Here is a 19,794-nt window from a genome sequence, read left to right as displayed (position 1 = left end):
TTTTTGGGTGATGTCCTGTGTTTTGAAGTCTTCAATGTAGTGGATTTAACTACATATTGGTTGCATGCCTATGCAGTGATTTCTTCCTTTAAACTATCTGTGCTGCAGATTGCACAATACGTTGAAGGGGGGTGGATTCAAAACTTTAAACCGAGTGCGTATAAATTCCCAGACTCAGAGAAGGCATTAGCTGATGCAGTTGAGGTGGCAGGGCCAACTTTGGGGCCAGTTTTACTTTCAATGAGTGAATTCTTGATGTCTAGCTTTAATGAATCCTATGAGTCAAGGTGTGTTAACCCAAATATTTGATTTACTTAATTCTTTACGACTTTCTGTCAGTTGTTAAGATGATGTTACCATGACTAATGGAAATCAAAATCATAGTTGTGGAAAGAATCCTAGCGAGACCCAAACAGAAATGTGAACTTCATGCAGTCATCCACAGTGTTAGTAAATTATGTCTATTGAAGTGGAATGTTTATTTATATATATTTTTTTTGATGACGTGGAACCTCACCAAGTTAGGGCACCTTGAACCCACCCCTAGGGAGTAAACCATGGATACACGACCCCATCCGCCAAAACCGTGTATCAAGTAATCCTGGAGAACTCCTATTGGGGATCAAACCCAAGAAGATTGGGTATACAGCTCATCCCAAGCCTCCAACCATGAGGCTACACCCTGACGGGTTGTTTATTTATAAATTATCAAGAAATTATCAGATAGTAGGCAAAAAAAAAAAAAGATAAGTTGTGTATTTGCTAGTAATTTTTGTCCTCCCCCCATCTTTGGGATATCTCATGATCTCATTGGCAATTTTGCAAAATAATTATACAATAGATTATGCTATTCAACAACGTGAGCTACATGAAATTAACTTTAGCATTGTTAGTTTTTAGTTAGTATTAATTTTATTTAATTTTAAAGATTTTAATACATTCTTATATGCAGGTATGGGGCAATTGTGATGGATGATCAGAATGAAGATGGAACTTTAGGGTACACTGTACTGCACAACAGTTCTTGTCAGCATGCTGCTCCAACATTTATCAATTTAATGAATGCTGCAATTCTTAAGCTGGCTACTCAAAACAAAAATATGACAATTCGAACACGTAATCATCCTCTGCCTATGACAGAAAGTCAGCACTTGCAACATCATGTAAGTTACCGCATTCATTTATTTGAGTTGTTCTCTCAAGCATGATTACACACTAAGTCTTGCCATAAACCCTCAAAAGAAGATATCAATAAGAACTATCAACCCCCAAACACCCCCCCCCCCCCCACCAAAAAAAAACCATTTAAGATTACCTTTGGACGCAATATGATGGGGAAAATTCTAAAATGGTATGCAATCTAGAAGTTTTTTAGTTTACCTCTAGGAACAAATGTTCAAGCAGACATCCTTTTGGAAGTGCATTAGAATGTAAATTGTAGTTTTATAGGTGGAGCTTGATACACATCTGCTGTATTTGAGCTCCTCATATCATTAAAGATATATTTGCTTAAAAAAACACTAGAAAGGAAAAATGATCAATGACATATCTCAAGCCATTAAGCATTATCTAATAATATAGTATGCATAGCATCTGCCAGCTACAATCTTTACAACTTTTCTTTTCCATTTCATAATTAAAAAAAAAGAAAAAAAAAAGAAATTTCTTGTGTGCAATTTAAATTCTAAAAGGCATGACATTAAAACATGCACTCTTATATAGCCCGAGGAAGTGCTAGCCACATTTGCACTATGTTGAGGTTGCAAGTGTTTGACATGCATTCTTCTTAGTTTTCTTGACATCAAAACATGGCAGAAATAGAAGTTCCCCCATATCATTTTTTGTTATTGATGTTGTAATGATTTAAGGGATCGCTAGTCACATTTGCGCAATACCCTAAAAATACCAGTAAAGTTACAATTGGGGCTCATCGTAATCACTTATGTAGCCAAGTTCAACCAAGTAAAGACCCAATGTGGGGGCTCAACACATGCCTGCGCAACACACACTTATCCAATATAATCCACCAAGGTATTACAATGTCCTCCGCTTAAAATCATCATGTCCTCGTTAGGTCCCACGTAATGCTGCAGTTTCCCAGGCACATGATGTTTCCAAGTTGACTCTAATATCATTTGGAATGACCCAAAGAAACGCTAGTCACATCTGTGCTATACTCCAAAAAAGGCTAGTCAAGTGCCCGTAATCACTTATATGGTCTAATCCGACCATACAAACACCCGACTTGGGACTCAGCATATGCCCACAGAATACACGCTTATCCAATCATAGATGTTTCTATTTTAAGTCATTATCATATGAACATTTCAACCCTAACATTGATAATATCTCAACACCATGATGAAATTGGCTTTGCCTTTTGTTTGTTTGGTTTTTTTTGGGATGGACTTATATTTGAATGAAACAAGAAGATTCAATGTATTTTCATTTTCAATTTGTAGGATCTTGATGCATTCTCTGTAGCAATTATTGTTAACATTGCCTTCTCTTTCATTCCTGCCTCATTTGCTGTTCCTGTTGTAAAGGTATTTTCCACAACTCTTATCTCATCTACTACGGCAATTTTGTATGGCCTTTCTTACTCCTAGCATCATATAGTGTTGTTTTAAGTTAACTTATCTCCAAAAAAAAAAAAAAAATAAAAAGGAAAAGAATAAACTAGTTTCATTTGAAGTGGGAGTTCAAAAATCTTTTTTATTTTAATTTAAATAAAGTGGGAATTTAAATGATTTCTTTTTCAAATGGCACCCCCTCCCTTAAGAACAAGGCGGAGGGTGAGGTTGTGAGTACAGACCCATTGGCTATATGTAATTACCTTTAATAAATTTTTTTTATTTAAAATTGTTACATATCATTTGTTTTCTTAACTCGAATCCAGGTATATATATATTGGGGAGCATGTTTAAGGGTTTAGTTCATTTGTTGCTAGATTGAATAAAAATAAGGCTAAATTGCAAGCTACTCCCCTAGAGCATAAAGTTCGGGAGTGTTTTGATTTTACACTTTAAAGTTTCAGAATTTGAATTTTACCCATTGAAATTCTATTTTGTTTGCATCAACAGCTCCTTTGTCCATATTTTCCATTAAGTGCCACATAAACTTGCCACGTGTTTAGTTCATCCAATTAAATGATGCCACATCATTTTAACTATGCCTTGCCATTTTTAATTATTTAATTTTTTTAAGGCTACAAAAATGATGTGGTATCATTTTATTGTTTAAACTAAACTTGTATGGCAAGTTTATGTGGTATTTAATGGAAAATATGGACGGAGGGGCTGTTGATATAATAGAACTTTAGGTGGTAAAATCCAAATTCTGAAACTTCAGGGTGTAAAATCCAAACGCCCCCAAACCTCCTCCAAACTTTAGGAGTGTAGTTTGCAATATCGATCTAATATTATCTATTTATGTTTAATTATATTGTCTCTTATGAAAACATTGCCTACATAAATTTATGAGAGTGCTTCCCTAAGAATGTGTAACTTCTTTAGCTCATACACCATAAGTATTCTCTAATTTCTTGTTTTTTTGGCATAATAATTTCTATGATCTTAATGCAGGAACGTGAAGTAAAAGCTAAACATCAACAACTAATTAGTGGGGTATGTTTGTCCTTCAGAAAAGAAAAAAAAAATGGCTGCTATATTTGATTCTTTTAGTACTACCATGGAAACAGATATATGACTACATCCTTGTGCAGGTTTCCATACTTTCATATTGGACTTCTACATATATATGGGACTTTGTCAGCTTCTTATTTCCTTCATCTTTCGCAATAATTCTTTTTTACATCTTTGGTACGTCTGTAAACTCTCACTTCAAATTTTATCTTTCTGATGATTTTAGGCTTACTTGGGGTTAATTTGGTCACTTTCATAATTGAATTAATTGATACTTATGAGGGGAGAAAATAGAAAAAACAAAGCAATATTCCCCCCTGCACGCGCCCTCCCTCCCTTTCTCTTTAATTATTCAACCCCTGGCACTGTTGAAAGTTTGAAGACAATGCTATGGTGATAAGTTAGATATTTGAACCTATGTTCTAGAACATCATTATCCTTGCCAATTGCCATGTTGCTGAGTTTTTATTTTTATTTTTATAAGTACTATATTAAATTAATGCTATAATGGCACTGTTGAAAGCTTGATTACATTGAATAATTTCAATGCTATGGTGATATTTCTGATGTTTTATATTTCCTGCGTACCTAGGTGCCCCTGTATTATTTACTTATCAAAAAAGGTAAAAAGCAGGAATGTAAAAGGGGTGAGAGAAAGGAAAACTGAAAATTATTAAGACATATCTTTGCACTTAGTTTTTCTGTGTGTGTTTTGAGAAGGGGAAGGGGCAAATGGAAGGATTACCATCCCCACTAGGCCTACCATATTACTCCTTGTAAATTCGGGTGTTGAGGAAGTACAGAAAGAGAGCAAATTTGTACCATATTTCTTTTTCATTTCATTAGGCCGACTAGATTTCCTGTTTTATCCTAGAAAACCAATAACAAGAGGGAAGGTAGATTTCTTTACTTTCCCTTCACTCTCCTTCATTTCCTAGCCCTTCCCTCCACCCTGTAAAAAAATTATAGATTAATAATTAATCCGTTATATTATCACTTTGTTTTACATTGTTGTCACAATTAATGGGTGTTTTTTTTTTTTTTTCATATTTAAACTTTCTGTAGGTCTGGATCAGTTTATTGGAAGGGGTTGTGTCTTGCCAACAATCCTCATGTTTTTGGAGTATGGATTATCAGTTGCATCATTGACTTATTGCCTTACATTTTTCTTTTCTGACCACACCATGGCACAGGTGGGCACTTTCACTTCTCAATGGTAATTTTAGCTTTCATTTCATTATTCTTATAATTTCATGAGTGCTTACATTCTCACTCTTCTTGCAGAATGTGGTCCTCTTGGTGCACTTTTTCACTGGACTCATTCTTATGGTTATCTCATTCATTATGGGGCTTATAAAGACGACAGCAAGTGCAAATTCTTTTCTCAAGGTGGTAGACTTTTATCCATTTTTGATGATCAATTTAGGGTGTGGAAGGCATTCATTATGATGGCGTTAACTTCAAACCTATCTATTAATCACCAATGGAGTTTAGAGATTTATATTTTAATTTAGATAATGGCGATACATGTCTATCTTGAGACCTTCCATAGGATTAAAGTCCCCAGCACTATTTTATGCCCTAATGACAGCTAGTGCAACCCTTTTTCTTAATATTGTATTAGTATTTTCATTTATAAATATTTGTCAATTGAGGAAGTTGATGGAATTCATTCATGGCCTTAAATTGCAAAACAACCTGTTAGTCACCAGCACAATTATCATATTGAAATTTAACTTTTAAGCCAGCCTTATTCGGTAAATAGTTATGGAGGTTTGTAGAGCAAGGTGACCACTCTTGGAATGTGTGTGTATGTATATATATATATTTTATATATATAAATACTCTTGAAGGAATGTTATTGCTTCCTAAAACAGGGAAGCAGGGTGTGGAAGGACTACATCGGTTATTTGTAGGCCACATAAGTGTAGCCTGTGGAAGGGAATTAGAAGGGGTCGGAGGAAGTTGTCCTCTTTCATCTCTTACAAAACAGAAATGGTAGGAGCATGAGATTCTCTCATGATGAGTGGTGTGGTGAATGAGCCCTAAAGGAGATGTATCTAGACTTATTTTCGATTGTGGTGAATAAGAATGCATCAATGCTTTCCTTTTTCTCTACAAGGGAGGATGGTCTTTGTTTTTGGAATTTAAGATTTATTTGTGGTTTTCATGATTGGGAATTGTGGTGTGTGAATATTTAATTGGACTTTGACATTTCTTTTCTTGGAGGTGAGTATCATATTTGATGGAGCGTAAATACCAATATAGAGTTTAGTTTGCAATCGTATTATGTTTGTTTGAGGGTTGATTATAAAGAGCCATTTTTTTTTTTGGACAGCAACGTTGATTAGAATATTGACTGTAGGCAACCTTATAAAGAGAAATATGTTATTGGTCAATTGGCATTGCATGTATTAGGATGAAGCAGAAAAAATGGCCCATCTTCTTCTTCATTGTCCTGTTACTCATGACTAGTGGTCCTTCATTTTATCTGCTATTGGAGTGCGGGTGATGCCATCTAAGGTGACTGTTGTATGGTCTTGTTGGAAAGGACTGTATGGGGGGCATAGACATAGCTTTGTTTGTGTGACTCCTAATTGTAATATGTGGATGCTTTGCAGGGCTGGAATAGTTTCACTTTTGGAGGTGGGGAGATATCTCATATCTGTGGTTGATCTTAGGGCCTCTTTCTTCAGTTTTCTTTTTGAATTTTGTACAATGAGAGGGGGGGGGGGGGTGTCTCTGGTACATCATTAGTTGATTTTATGGATCATCTAAGTCTCCGATTGTAATTGTTGGGAGGCTCTTCATTACACGTTTCCTTCTCTTGGTAAAATTCCTTTTTCAAATCCTGATGGAGCTGCATGAGCCCTTCCTGTATGCCATAAATGACCTACGAGTAGGAAGAATCCTACAACAAAATGAGAGGTAGCTAACCAACATCTAGGTTATATATACAACGAAAACATCAAAAAAAAAATCTTTATATGTATAACCTAGATGTTGGTTAGCTACCTCTCATTTTGTTCTAGGATTCTTCCTATACGTAGGTCATTTATGGCATACAGGAAGGGCTCATACAGCTCCAGAAGGATTTGAAAAATGAATTGATTGTGATTTTGAACCAATTTTTTCCATTACTCCTATTAACTAAGACAGTTGATTTAATGCTTGGAAGTCAGAATCCATTTGATTTCATCATCATTATATTTATGTGTGTGTGTGTAACTGCTTAGAGAAATGTCATCTTGAGCCCTTCCATTAGACGAAGCCCTCAACCTTACTGTGTCCTAGTTGTTTGTCGCATTTATTGTTATTATATATTGTTTGATTGAAAGCTACATTTTTTCTAGTGGATATCATTTTTGAAGAATGAACTCACTGATGACTGAAAATTTGCTTACTTTCTTTTTAAATTGACTTACATGCTGTCAATTCTGTCAGACGTGTTACCATCTGCAATGCCATATTCCATCAGAAAAGCATATGATTGCTTCCAGAATTGTGTGCAGTTTCTAGCCAGTTTTTCTAGGATTGTATTGCTGTAAAATCTTTCCAATACTGCCAAGAGCTGAATCTAATATTACATTTCACTTGATAAAAATTTACTTATGTGTTGTAACTAAATATCTGCCTCTATATATAGCTGGCCTTCACTTTGATAATAACTGTCTTATTCCTAACTTTTGTTATGTATCTTTCCAGAATTTCTTCAGATTATTTCCAGGTTTTTGCTTTGCTGACGGGCTTGCTTCGCTAGCTCTGCTACGGCAAGGGATGAAAGATAAATCAAGTGATGGGGTTTTCGATTGGAATGTTACTGGTGCCTCCATTTGTTATCTTGGTCTTGAGGTACGTTTTTTATCCCAGTCCTGCGTGAAGCTTTTCTACCATATGCTCTATGATTTTCTGCTGTATGCTTGTCTACAATTTTATATCTTGATTAACTTTTTGATTACATGCATTGCACGTGAAAAAAAATGAGTGTGTTGTATAGTAAGACAATTTATATTAGTTCGAAGATACTTACATAATGTATACATTACAAAATACTTAGACAAGATTTTATTTTTACATTATTGATAGACATCAAATAAGAGAAAGAAGAAAATAAATGTTGAAAAAAGAGAATAAAATAATTTTAGAGAAGCGGAAGCAAGAAAGAAAGAAAAAATAAGGGTTACATGGTTTAGCCTGACAGCCTATGTCCACGGGATAAAACCGTAGGGGTTACATCTTTATTGTATTCTCATTTTTTTATTACAATGAACTCTAGTAGGGTATATACAAGAGCAAGGGTTAGCCCTACATGAAATTACAATATATTGGGCCTCTTGGGCCATTAAATTAACGTAAATCCAATAAATTTAACAATATATATATATATCAACTAGTGAGACAAGGGGGTTTTTTTCTTTCAGTTTACAATCGCCTATAAGGTTATAACTGATTATTAGTCGAAGAAAGCTAAAGAACCTATGCTTTAGAATAAGGCTGAATGAATATATCCTTAAGTAGAGTTTTTTATTTATTTATAATAATTTAACAAATCCTAGTTTGTGTAGGTATGTCCCGCTTTTAAAAAAAATTTATTTATAAATTTTTTAACTGATGGCTAAACTAAAGAACCTTAATCAGAGAAAGAGGACCCCAATTGGGGAAAAAAAAACTAATAATTAAAGTGAAAGAAGATAGCAACTCAGATTTGGTAAGTTTGGTAATTTCAAATATTTTCTGGATGATATTGTCCAACATATGAAGCTGAGGAGCAACATCCACTTTCCTATTGAAGTATTTGATTGTTTAATAACAAACTAGCTCCTCTAACTTCTTATGTCAGAGCTGGAACCATCAATTGAAATTCATATGCAGTAAATTGGCCACGTGGTATGCAGGATATGCAGGACATGCAGGACAATATATGTTGGTGTGTAAACTAATTTTCTTCTGTTTAAGCACACAAAAAATGTTCGTAAGATCTCAAAGTGATTTAAGAATATCCTCTCTAAATTGGATTTCTTAACCCAGAGCTTAATCTGAGTCTATTGGTCTGGTTTTTTTTATGGCTAATTGGTAAGGACTAGAAGGTTTCTCATCTTCCCAATTTTCTAATGCCACAGAGGCATAATATAGACATTCCATCTTCAGATCGCCCAATAACTATGATCTTCCAGTTTGATAATGATGCAGCTTGTACAAAACTTTTCTGAACTGAAATTCAATTAAATGGGTGGATTTTTCAATGATACAATGCCCATTTCTGCTAATCTATTTTATTATGATCAGTTGGTTTATGTAATAAAGTGGTGGAACAACTTCTAGCTTGGAGCCAGATATCTAGAAACTAGATTTTCACTTAATTGATAAATCTTTATTTGATGTAATGCACTGAGACAAAATTAAGTATTTTTTTGGTTTAATATTTTATCAAACTGTTACGTGGCTACTCTGGCTCAAATAACACTTCTCCATTAAGAAAGGGTGGACCCATGGAGGGTAAGGTGTTGTGGGTTTAATAATTATTGGGTGCATGTGTAACTCACCAATAAAAAAATGTTATATTGCTGGGATTTGCGTGGACTTCCATTAGTTTGTAGATGCCACTTTGTGGCAATTCAATCTTCCCACATATTGCTGTATCAGTGGAAACTTTAAAGCATGAGTGTAGAAATCTTATTGTTTTTCTATTCTTTTTAAATACAACAAAGCCTTAATCCCAAAATTTGGGGTTGGCTATGGATCCTCGATAGATTAGATTAGGTCAGCCACATGTGTTCTTTTTAAATATGCTTTTGAAATTGAACTAGAAAAATAATTTTGAAAATGGACTTCGTTTGATTCCATTCAATTTTCTTACCTGTGGCAGAGCATTGGTTTCTTCCTCTTAACACTTGGCCTTGAACTGTTTCCTTCTCACAAATTGACTCATGTCACAATCAGAGAGTGGTGGAGAAGTATTAAAATTCTCCAGCGTAGTACTTCTAGTTATTTAGAACCTCTCTTGAAACCCTCCTCCGAAACTGTTGCTCTTGATCCTGATGAAGACATAGATGTGAAAACAGAAAGAAATAGGGTACTGTCAGGCTCAATTGATAATGCCATCATCTACTTGCGTAATCTTCAGAAGGTACGAAATTACCTGTTCTTAAGTTGTAATTTTGTAATGCCAATACTACAACCTTTCATGATTCTATTATACCACTTTTAGGTGTATCCTGGAGGAATGCATCACTGCACTAAGGTCGCAGTACAATCACTGACTTTCTCAGTTCAAGCAGGAGAATGTTTTGGGTTTTTAGGAACAAATGGAGCTGGGAAAACCACAACACTTTCAATGCTGTCTGGTATGTAAAAATTCTGTAATGATACATGAGCAATTTATCTGTGGAACATCTAAGTATATCTTATGCTGCTATGAACAGTTTCTAATTCAATTAATTTTTTGAAGGAGTCAACTTCATAAGAAATTACTAGATTGGTTGTGTTGTTTAAACAGCAGTTTTGTTGTTTAGACAACACAACACGTATTTTCACAACACTTTTTCACCTACACGTATTTCCACAACACTTAACAACGTTACCAGAACAACATTACCTAATGGGCCAGTATGTGATAATTGAGAACTCCATTATATAGTGTCTGTTCTCCTGCTTAGCTGTCTTGTATACTTGTCTTTTATTTATATATAAATTCTTGAGGTTTTATGTGGTCCCCAACCTGATGAGCTTCATAGGAACATGATAATGTAAGAAACTTTTACCAGTGTCAAGAGTTCTAATTTTTCTATAATTAATAATTAAGTACCTGCAACTGTGTCTGTTTTTAATTATGTTAGCAAATTTCTGAATTTTGAAATATTTAGTGAGGTTACTATTTTTGATTGTATATTTGCCATGCAGGAGAAGAATCCCCAACTGATGGAACTGCTTTTATTTTTGGCAAAGATATACGTTCCAATCCCAAGGCTGCTCGTCAGCATGTATATATTGATTTATTTCATTCTTTTTCCTTTATTTATTTTTAATCTTCAATGTAGACTAGCTATTTGTAATATACCGGTAGAACTTAGCTAACTTTTCTTTTTTCTTTTTTAATTTCAGATTGGGTATTGCCCACAATTTGATGCTCTATTAGAATTTTTGACTGTTCGAGAGCATCTTGAGCTTTATGCAAGAATAAAAGGACTTCCAGAATACAGGATAGATGATGTATGTATATTTGTTCAAACCTTATAGTTCATTTGACTGCATTAAGCTGTTGGTTAAATCAAAATCTGGTCTGCTCAGTTACAACCAACTTAGAATTTGTTCACGTTTGATTCGCTGGGATTTGATTGTGCATCAATGAAATTTTTTTTCTTCTGGGTTCCTTTTCCTCAGTTTGGGATTGAATGTATTGGTTAGACAATCTGAATAGTTGTGTGTGTGTGTGAGAGGGAGAGAGATCTGGTTTATTGTTCTCAAATATATATTTATTGTAGATTGGTAGTAAGAATTTGTATTAATATTTAAAATAAAGAGTACAACAGTTCTTTGATGCGGAGAGGACACTGGATGTTACCCACCTGATACCCACTGAACTCTAAAAAATGCAGATTCTTTGATATCTACAATATTCTTTGGTTTACCAGCATCTAATGACAGCCAATGAAGTAAGGAGCTGACAAACATCGATTTAACCCTCAAAATTGACAATTCATGCCCCTCGAAAGTTCTTCTATTTCTCTCCCTTAAAGTCTACGAGCACGATGGTACTAAATTCCAAGCCCTATGTCTGAAGGATCTTGGTTTCCTTCTCAGACCTTCAGGCATCATATACGCATATTTAGCCATCACACACCAAACACTAAAGATCACCACTCTTCTTACACATACAACAACAGTCAACCATGATCATCCCTCACATTTGAGATTGAGTTCAGGATTTTGTATGAATCAAGTTTCTTGAACAATCAAATATTGAATGTTTTATATAGAAGAAATTTTCTTTAACCTTAATTGTGTGATTTGGTATATAGTGACAATCATGTTTTAGATCTTTAATGGCTCAAGCTATCTGAACAGGTTGTAATGGAAAAACTACTGGAGTTTGATTTGTTGAAGCATGCGGACAAACCATCATTTTCCCTTAGTGGCGGAAACAAGCGCAAATTATCTGTTGCAATTGCTATGATAGGAGATCCTCCTATAGTCATTCTAGATGAGCCATCCACAGGTATACTTGCTTTTACTTTTTATTCTACATTTTATTCCATTAGTTTGACTAATAGTAATTATCATAACTTTTGTTATCAATTCTAGTTAAAAGTATGGTTTTCCAATATTAAACTTGAAAACTATCAATGTTAAACTTGTTATCAATTACAAACACAAACTAAATCACAAATCTCACACATTTACAAACTCAAAATCCTAAAGCCCCAATACACCTAACTCTCTCACTCAAAAATAGACAAACACTCAAACTACTCTTCAAAGAAACCCACTCCATGCTCTTCTAAGAATTTTCTCCTCTCCCTCGTGGGAGGACCCATACCCAAAGTCACACAACCCTGTACAAACAAAAGCCTTGATTTATTATTAGTGCATCTAACAATCTGACAGTACAATGCCTTTCACACATGAAATTACTCTTCAATTTGTCTTTTAGTTTCATGTTGAAATGCATGATATGAAATTATACGAGTCTTGTCAGTTTCATAGGATTCTTGGAGGCTATAAATTATTGTCGTTCAAACTACTCCATGAAAAAACCTTTTTTTGCTACATCTAGGTTTTATCTTGTAGTTAATGCATTGTTTGCTTATCCTTAATTTGAGTTGTTTATGCATGAATCAATTGCAAAGACATCCTCCCCACCCAAGCCTATAGTTCATGTTCGAATAACATCTTCTATTCGTTGTCAGTGTTATTTCCAATCAACTAATTTGTTGTTACTAATAATTAATTATTGTAGGTATGGATCCTCTTGCCAAACGATTCATGTGGGAAGTGATATCTCGTTTATCTACCAGGCGTGGAAAGACAGCGGTAATTCTTACAACGCACAGCATGAATGAAGCTCAAGCTCTGTGCACAAGGATTGGGATAATGGTATAGATTCTGTGCTCCTTACTAGACTGAAGAACTTGTAATGTCACTTAATAATTATTTTGATTATTTTGTGTTTGATTTGAAGGTTGGAGGCCGACTAAGATGCATTGGGAGTCCACAGCATCTGAAAACACGATTTGGAAATCATCTTGAGCTAGAGGTATGTATGATGACTTACGAACTTTTGGAGCTTTTTCAGGAAATTAAATTTATGTTCCCTGTCCTCAGGTAAAACCTACTGAGGTCAGTTCTGTGGACTTGGAAAACCTTTGCCGGATTATTCAAGAAAGGCTTTTTGACATTCCCTCTCACCCAAGAAGTTTACTTGATGACATTGAAGTTTGCATTGGAGGTATTGATTCCATTGCATCAGAAAATGCATCAGCGGCAGAGATTAGCTTGTCAAGGGAAATGATAATTATAATTGGACGCTGGCTTGGTAACGAAGAGCGAACTAAGACACTTGTATCATCAACATTATCTTCCGATGGTACTTTTGGTGATCAATTATCTGAGCAGTTGGTTCGACATGGTAGGTGTTGCATATGCTGATTTATGTTCTTTATTTTGCTGTTGATAATTTTTTCCCTATTAATATTTTTTGTTTCCTTGGGAGTTTGAATGGGAAGCCTTTAAAAGCTTCTGGCTTGTCATTTTCACAAAGTTAATGATACTGCATTACTTTTAATTATCACTATCATCACCACCATTGCTACTACTTTCAGATTTCATATAGTTTGCTTTCCAAACCTTTGATTCTTTTGTTTCAATGCAAACTACGCTTTGATCCTTTTACTTCTGTTTTTGAATGTTTTCCTGATATGTTAAACTCTTGACATTTGCATATTTCATGTGTTTTGATTTTCAAAAGATTATTTGTTGTTGGTAGTCAATACTGGTTTAACATGCCACAGTTAACTCGATCCACTTTCGCACTATATCTGTATGGTTCGTCTATGTTTTACAGCAACATGCTGAAATTATAATACTTCCTGGCTTCCCATAAGACCATTCCTATCCCCTTCCAATTCCCCCTCCCCCTCCCCCTGGCTCGGGGTTCCCCTGGGTTAGGTGAAATACTGAAAACCCCTTCTACATTAGAATGAAGACATGTCCAAATTATTAGTAGAAGTTCACTATAATTCATATCTTCTTACTCATTAATCTACTTCTCATTTGTATTAAATAATTACTTTAAATTTGAATAGATATCAATATTATGAAGATCATTGCCATCACCATGTCTAGTACCTGCTACAGAATATGCAACACCAAAAGCATTAGTTAAACCAACTGTCAATTTGAAATCACAATTGTCCTGAAAGCTTAAACTAATGGAAAAGTGCAATCTATTATGGTGTTAAAGAGAGCAGTCTTGAGTTCGAACCATGTCCCACTCTAAACCTCCCATTGTTTTAAATATTTTGGCCCTAAGTATTAAGGGGGAGTTTAAACCCACACTTGAGGGGGAGTGTTAGAATAAGGGTTAAATTCTTAAACTCATCATTTGTTATCAACTTAAACTTTTAGAATATGTATGCATTTGCCACTTGTCTTCAGCACTATAGTTATTTATGAAAAACAACCCTAACGTGGGAGGTTAATATCAATTTCTGATAATGCAAAGATCTCTGTACAATGTTACTTTGGAGGATGGTGAGTGCAACCCCATCTTTTCTTAAATTAAAAAATAAATAAATAAAAGAAGAAGAAGATAAAAGGAATAAATTCTGTCATGAATATAATTTCATGTATGTTAGGTTCTCTAAGTTGATGGTCAATGTAATCATTTTCTGACTCCTCTTTTGTCTGTCTTGCTATTTTCTACTTACTATTTGAGTTTGTGTAGGTGGCATACCCTTGCCAATATTTTCTGAGTGGTGGTTAGCGAAAGAAAAGTTCTCTTTGATTGATTCATTTATCCTCTCTTCATTTCCTGGTGCAACATTCCAAGGATGCAATGGATTGAGTGTCAAATATCAGGTAAAATCAATAATGACTTTTGGATACTAGGTGCAATTCAAACAAGTCTTATGTTTCTGGGTAGAATGATAAGCACACCTGGTCACACAAATGACAACTAAGATAAATATTCATTTTGGTTGTACCCCTAAATAGGCAATTGTATATAGACTTGTGGGTGTGTGTTTTGTTGCAACTGCTGTGGCTTTTAACAATTCCTACAGTAGTTGTTGATCTTAAAATTTGTTGCAGTTGCCATATGGAGAAGGCCTATCACTTTCAGATGTTTTTGGACACCTGGAACAAAGCAGGTAAGATATATTAATACATACCTTGTTTAAGCAATTAGAATTAGGCTAGTGGAATGAGTATTATCCTTGTAGGTGATCATTTTCATGTTCTCTTCTTGCTCATAAAGCTGACCAGTGTTTTTTGTTCTCTCTTCAGATTTCGGCTGGGCATTGCAGAATACAGTATCAGCCAGTCAACTCTGGAAACCATATTTAATCACTTTGCTGCAAATTCATGATGTATAGTCATCTTCTTGAACCATTTCACCTACAATCCGTGAGGAAGGTTCAAATGCTGCATGCATCTCGTGTTCTTGTACGAGTTCCACTGACAAGGATTTTAGGCCGGATGTAAATATCAGAGAAGTGGTACATTGTATATAAGTCAAACCTTTTCCATTTGTAAATGTAAGCTTTTACCTTGATCAAAAAATTGTGACCCATAATCATATAGGTATAGCTTTGTGGACTGATTGATTATTACAGCCACCATCTGTCTTCTCTCTTTTTTATTCCTATTGCTGATAGAGTGAGTTCAGAGCTAAAAAAAAAAAGAGCTACCCCCCTACTATTTATTAAGTTTGGCAAAACCTAATCATTTAAAAGACACAGCTAACCCCTCCAAAAATTCTTTCACCTAAAAAGTTTACACCAGAGAAATGGAGTGTTCGCTGGCTCGTGACCTGTGGGCCGTCTCCCAAAATTAAAAAAGAAAAAAAGAAAAAAGGTCTTCTTAACATGAAACATTTAAGGGACAGTGCAATGAAAAAATCTCTCATTGTTTAGGCACTTATTTTTATAACATCACGTGGCAAAATCTTTTTGGGGGGGAATACTTGCCTACCAAAAAAAATAAGGCAACAATGTACAATTGACCTTTTAACTTTCAGTTTTTATTTTTTATTTTTTTATTTTTTTATTTCAGTCCTCTAATTTTCAGTTTTGTCATTTCAATTTTCTTACTTTCAATTTTTTTCAATGTAGTCTTCCGTTAGAATTCAGTTATCTTTTTTTGTTAAGTGATCAAAACTACACCGTTTTGACTTTTTTTTTTTTTATTTATTTTTTATAGTCATTTTCATAGTTAAAAGGAAACTAAAAAAAAAAAAAAAAAAACTGAAAATTAATCACTCCAGAATTGAATTAAAAGTCGTCTGCGTTGAAAGCGTTGGCCCAACTATCGACGGACCAAAACCAGTGGGCAATGGGAAACGATTGGGTATACAAAGCCAGTGAGGAAGGAGTATATGAGGTAAGCGACGAACTGGGTTCGTTCGGCGATTGAGCTGCTGCCCGCCGGTGATTCCTGCGGCGGCTATGGCGAAATCCCACTGGTAAAGGAAATTACTGTAGTCGAATGAGGAGGAAGGGCTGGATTTGAGGCCGGAGAAGTGGCGGCCAATGAAGCCATTGGAAGGGGAGCTGAAAGCGAAGGCGAAGGCGAAGAGGTAGTAAAAGAGGCTGTCGGCAGCGGCGTCGAGGACGTTGGTGAGCATGGTGTTCATGGTGTTTTTGGCGCGGACGGAGCCGGCACAGAGCATGGCGAAGCCGAGTTGCATGGAGAAGACGAGGTAGGCAGGGAAGAGGAGGTGGGTAGTGTTGATGGCGTAGTTGGTGTCTACGAATTTGTTGAAGACGGCGGTGAATTGGTCGCAAAGGTAGGCGGCGGTGGAGTTAGTGGTGTTGGGGCCAAAAAATTGGGCCAGGTCAGTAAGTGAGCAACTCAGTGACGCCATGGCTAAGTGAAAATTATTATAAAAAAAAAAGTTAAAACGGTGTAATTTTGATCACTTAACAGAAAAAGATAACTAAGTTTTAACGGAAGTCTACATTGACAAAAATTGAAAGTTAGAGGACTGAAATGGCAAAGCTGAAAGTTAAAGGACTGAAATAACAAAAGCTAAAAGTTAGAGGGTCAATTTTGTATTTTTGCCAAAAAATAAAGATCAAGAGCATATGAAAATACATGGACCCAATGAAACAACCTTACACTTTATGGGTTGGGCTTTGCCCAACAAATGCCAAATCATCACTCAACAAATATTGGGCCTACAGCACTATGTTTAATGGGCTAAAAAGTATGTGGATTTTTTTCCCCTTGAAAATCATGTTAAAAATCTGATATAAAATATTTAGTCCAAAAGCCCATCGTTTCAATTTCCTCAATAAAATATATGATGTGGGCCAAAAAAGCCCAATAAATCTCCTCACCAACTGGACGTAAAAAGCCCAAGCAACCCACTTCGCTCAAATCTAAATGAAAGGCTACATGGGCCAACCCATCTATGAAGCAAGATCCAGTCCATACTAAAATGACAGCCCATAAAAAAGAATGTCATATCTAGCCCAGTCGAAGACAAGGGAAGATTACATAGTAAATGAGAAACTGAATTGCCGCTATACTGTTCAACTCCTTGTTTAGATAGAACTAAGTGAGCAGCAAGACAAGCTACACTAAAGAACAAAATAGTAGGCTAAAGTATAAAAGGATGGACAAGGCGAGCAATTCAAAATCCTTATTTTTTCAGCATACAAGACTCCACGACTAATGGAGCGTGGGAAAAGGGGAAAAAGTATTAAAAATATATATATATATATATATAGACACACACACGTACATATATGCTTCTTTTTTCCATTTTGAAGTTTGGTAATGACTTTAGGAAGCCATGATTGAACTCTAAACGAAAGAAGAAAGAAGGGAGCACTGTATTTCTTCTTCCCTTGACCACTTAAATTTTGAACCAAGCACATTCTTTACTATTGACATCACCTAAGATGATGAGACTCTCCTTATTTTTAACTCAAAGCCTAACCTAGCATCAAATACTCAATTGGTGACAATTCATTTATTGTCCAACCATTTAAATGATTTGCACTAATTAGGAAATGGGACCAGGTGGCTTGAGGGGAACCAAACTTGCCATTCTTGGTTAAGAACTAGCAGAGACGGACTTGGGATTTCAAGCTAGGGGGTTGAAGATAAGCAAAAAAAAAAAAAATTCAAGTACGCATCCATATAATATTAATAAACTATCAACCAAGCAACATTAGTTGTTGGCAACCTACGTTGACTTTTGAAGAATTTGAATATTTTCTTTTGAAAAAATCAAATATTGTAGTTAATTTTTTCATGATCTACAAATAAAATAAGAATCACATATATTATCTCACAAACGGTTATTGTTACTAACTAAAGACAAATGCTAGAATCTAGGTAATATACATGATGCATTTGATTATAAATTTAGTATTTCTCACTTCTTTTCAATTTATAAATTTATCTAATCTAGCATTATGAGTTAACAATATACGCAAGTGAATTACTGTTATTTTCTTAAATTTGTGTGACAATTTTCTATATTATATGATTTGCTTTTGTCTTTTGTCTTTTGTCTTTGGTCTTTGGTCTTTGCCTTTATTTATCTCTGTCTTTGTCTTGTCTCCATATTTTTGACACTCACCCAATCCCACTACCGCCACTATGAATTTATTCTGCTATCTGCACTAGCAACAAAAAACTTTTCCTAACTTTACCAATTTTTTTTTGTCTGTCACTTGTCCCTATTATTACCCAATTACTAGTCAACAAAGAAAACAGTCAAACACTACACTAACATATTCTCTAATCTCTACAAACTCTACTCTATACTCTCTCTCTCTCTCTCTCTCTCTCTCTCTCTCTTATCTATATAATATAAGAAAGAGTCACAAACACAAAGTGACAGAGAGTCACAAAGCCAAAAAGCCAAAAAAAAAAAAACACCACAGGCACAAATTCAATTCACAATCACTAACCCAGTTCATCACTCATCAGTAAAAATACAAACACCATAAGTCCACAAGCACAAATTGTTAGATTTTGAGATTCACAAATATTATAATAGGTTTTGAAGGAAATGATAGATTAAATACTTGTGAATTATGAAGGCAAGAGCAATGAAGTTGGGCTAGGTAGATCGAGCAACCAGTGGCAAGATGGGCCTCGCGTGGGCTGAGGCGGCGTTGGTGTGGCCATTTCCCATTTGGGCATGCGACGCCAACAGTTGATAGGAACGGGTCTACCGTCTGCAACTCTACGAGATAGGTGGCAAGATGGGTCTCTCTCTCGTGTTGTGGTGGCATGAATCTTTCTAAGTCTCGCCTTTCACTCTCTGTCTCGCCTCTTTCTTTTCTTTTCTTTTATCCTTTGTTTGTCACTTTTTTGCTTGTTCCATTTGGTTTTGTAGTTTTGGATTGCTGGGTTTTTTTTATTATTTTTTTTACATTTTTTTTAAAGATTTACATGGGTTGTTGATTGGGTTGGCCGACCGTGGTTCATGAAACTAAAGGGGGCCCAAGTCTTTTTTTCTTTGTTTTTTGGAAAATTTTACCTCCTAATTTTTTTTTGGGCCTGGAGGGGGGGGGGGGGGGCGCTAGTCCCCCCACCTGGGTCAGTCCCTAAGAACTAGAAAGAATGGTTAAAAAACTTTTCCTATTGGGTCAGCTCCTTTATATCTCTAGTATCCATCTCTAACTCACTCCCAAAGACTCTTTAAAAATAAATAACAATAAGAACAAAGCAACATGCTCCTCCAACTAGAACCTCATAGATAGTATATATATATATATATATATATATATATATATATATATATATATATATATATATATCTCATCTTCCTTAAAAGAGCCTTCAATATAAACAAAATTCCCCTAGCTTCACTAAACTAATCCCATACTACCTAAGCATAAAAAAATATTGATGCTTCACAATGAAAATCATCTTTAGGCATGCTTTGTGTAAAGAATTTTTTTAAACCTTG

The 19,794-nt window shown here is 35.1% G+C and overlaps 1 protein-coding gene and 1 pseudogene across 2 annotated transcripts in view; one reads left to right on the top strand and one right to left on the bottom strand.

The window, feature by feature from the left end:
* LOC142610167 (ABC transporter A family member 1) overlaps positions 1–15,474 on the top strand; it is a 36,213-nt gene extending 20,739 nt beyond the window's left edge. For both annotated transcript variants that reach the window (XM_075781899.1, XM_075781900.1), the window contains 19 exons: positions 109–287; positions 953–1,163; positions 2,463–2,546; positions 3,585–3,626; positions 3,725–3,821; positions 4,710–4,837; positions 4,929–5,033; positions 7,350–7,496; positions 9,511–9,771; positions 9,853–9,988; positions 10,545–10,624; positions 10,746–10,853; positions 11,709–11,859; positions 12,601–12,737; positions 12,823–12,897; positions 12,966–13,269; positions 14,587–14,720; positions 14,952–15,010; positions 15,147–15,474. In XM_075781899.1, coding sequence (XP_075638014.1) covers positions 109–287; positions 953–1,163; positions 2,463–2,546; positions 3,585–3,626; positions 3,725–3,821; positions 4,710–4,837; positions 4,929–5,033; positions 7,350–7,496; positions 9,511–9,771; positions 9,853–9,988; positions 10,545–10,624; positions 10,746–10,853; positions 11,709–11,859; positions 12,601–12,737; positions 12,823–12,897; positions 12,966–13,269; positions 14,587–14,720; positions 14,952–15,010; positions 15,147–15,228 — 2,520 coding nt within the window. In that variant the 3' untranslated portion in view covers positions 15,229–15,474. The remainder of the gene's footprint in view (positions 1–108; positions 288–952; positions 1,164–2,462; positions 2,547–3,584; positions 3,627–3,724; positions 3,822–4,709; positions 4,838–4,928; positions 5,034–7,349; positions 7,497–9,510; positions 9,772–9,852; positions 9,989–10,544; positions 10,625–10,745; positions 10,854–11,708; positions 11,860–12,600; positions 12,738–12,822; positions 12,898–12,965; positions 13,270–14,586; positions 14,721–14,951; positions 15,011–15,146) is intronic.
* A 658-nt stretch (positions 15,475–16,132) lies between these two features.
* On the bottom strand, positions 16,133–16,725 carry LOC142609286 (ammonium transporter 1 member 1-like; annotated as a pseudogene).
* Positions 16,726–19,794: the final 3,069 nt, after the last annotated feature.

Source organism: Castanea sativa, chromosome 9, assembly GCF_040712315.1.
Source record: "Castanea sativa cultivar Marrone di Chiusa Pesio chromosome 9, ASM4071231v1".
Lineage (NCBI taxonomy): Eukaryota > Viridiplantae > Streptophyta > Magnoliopsida > Fagales > Fagaceae > Castanea > Castanea sativa.
This window is presented reverse-complemented; position numbering and strand designations above follow the sequence as displayed.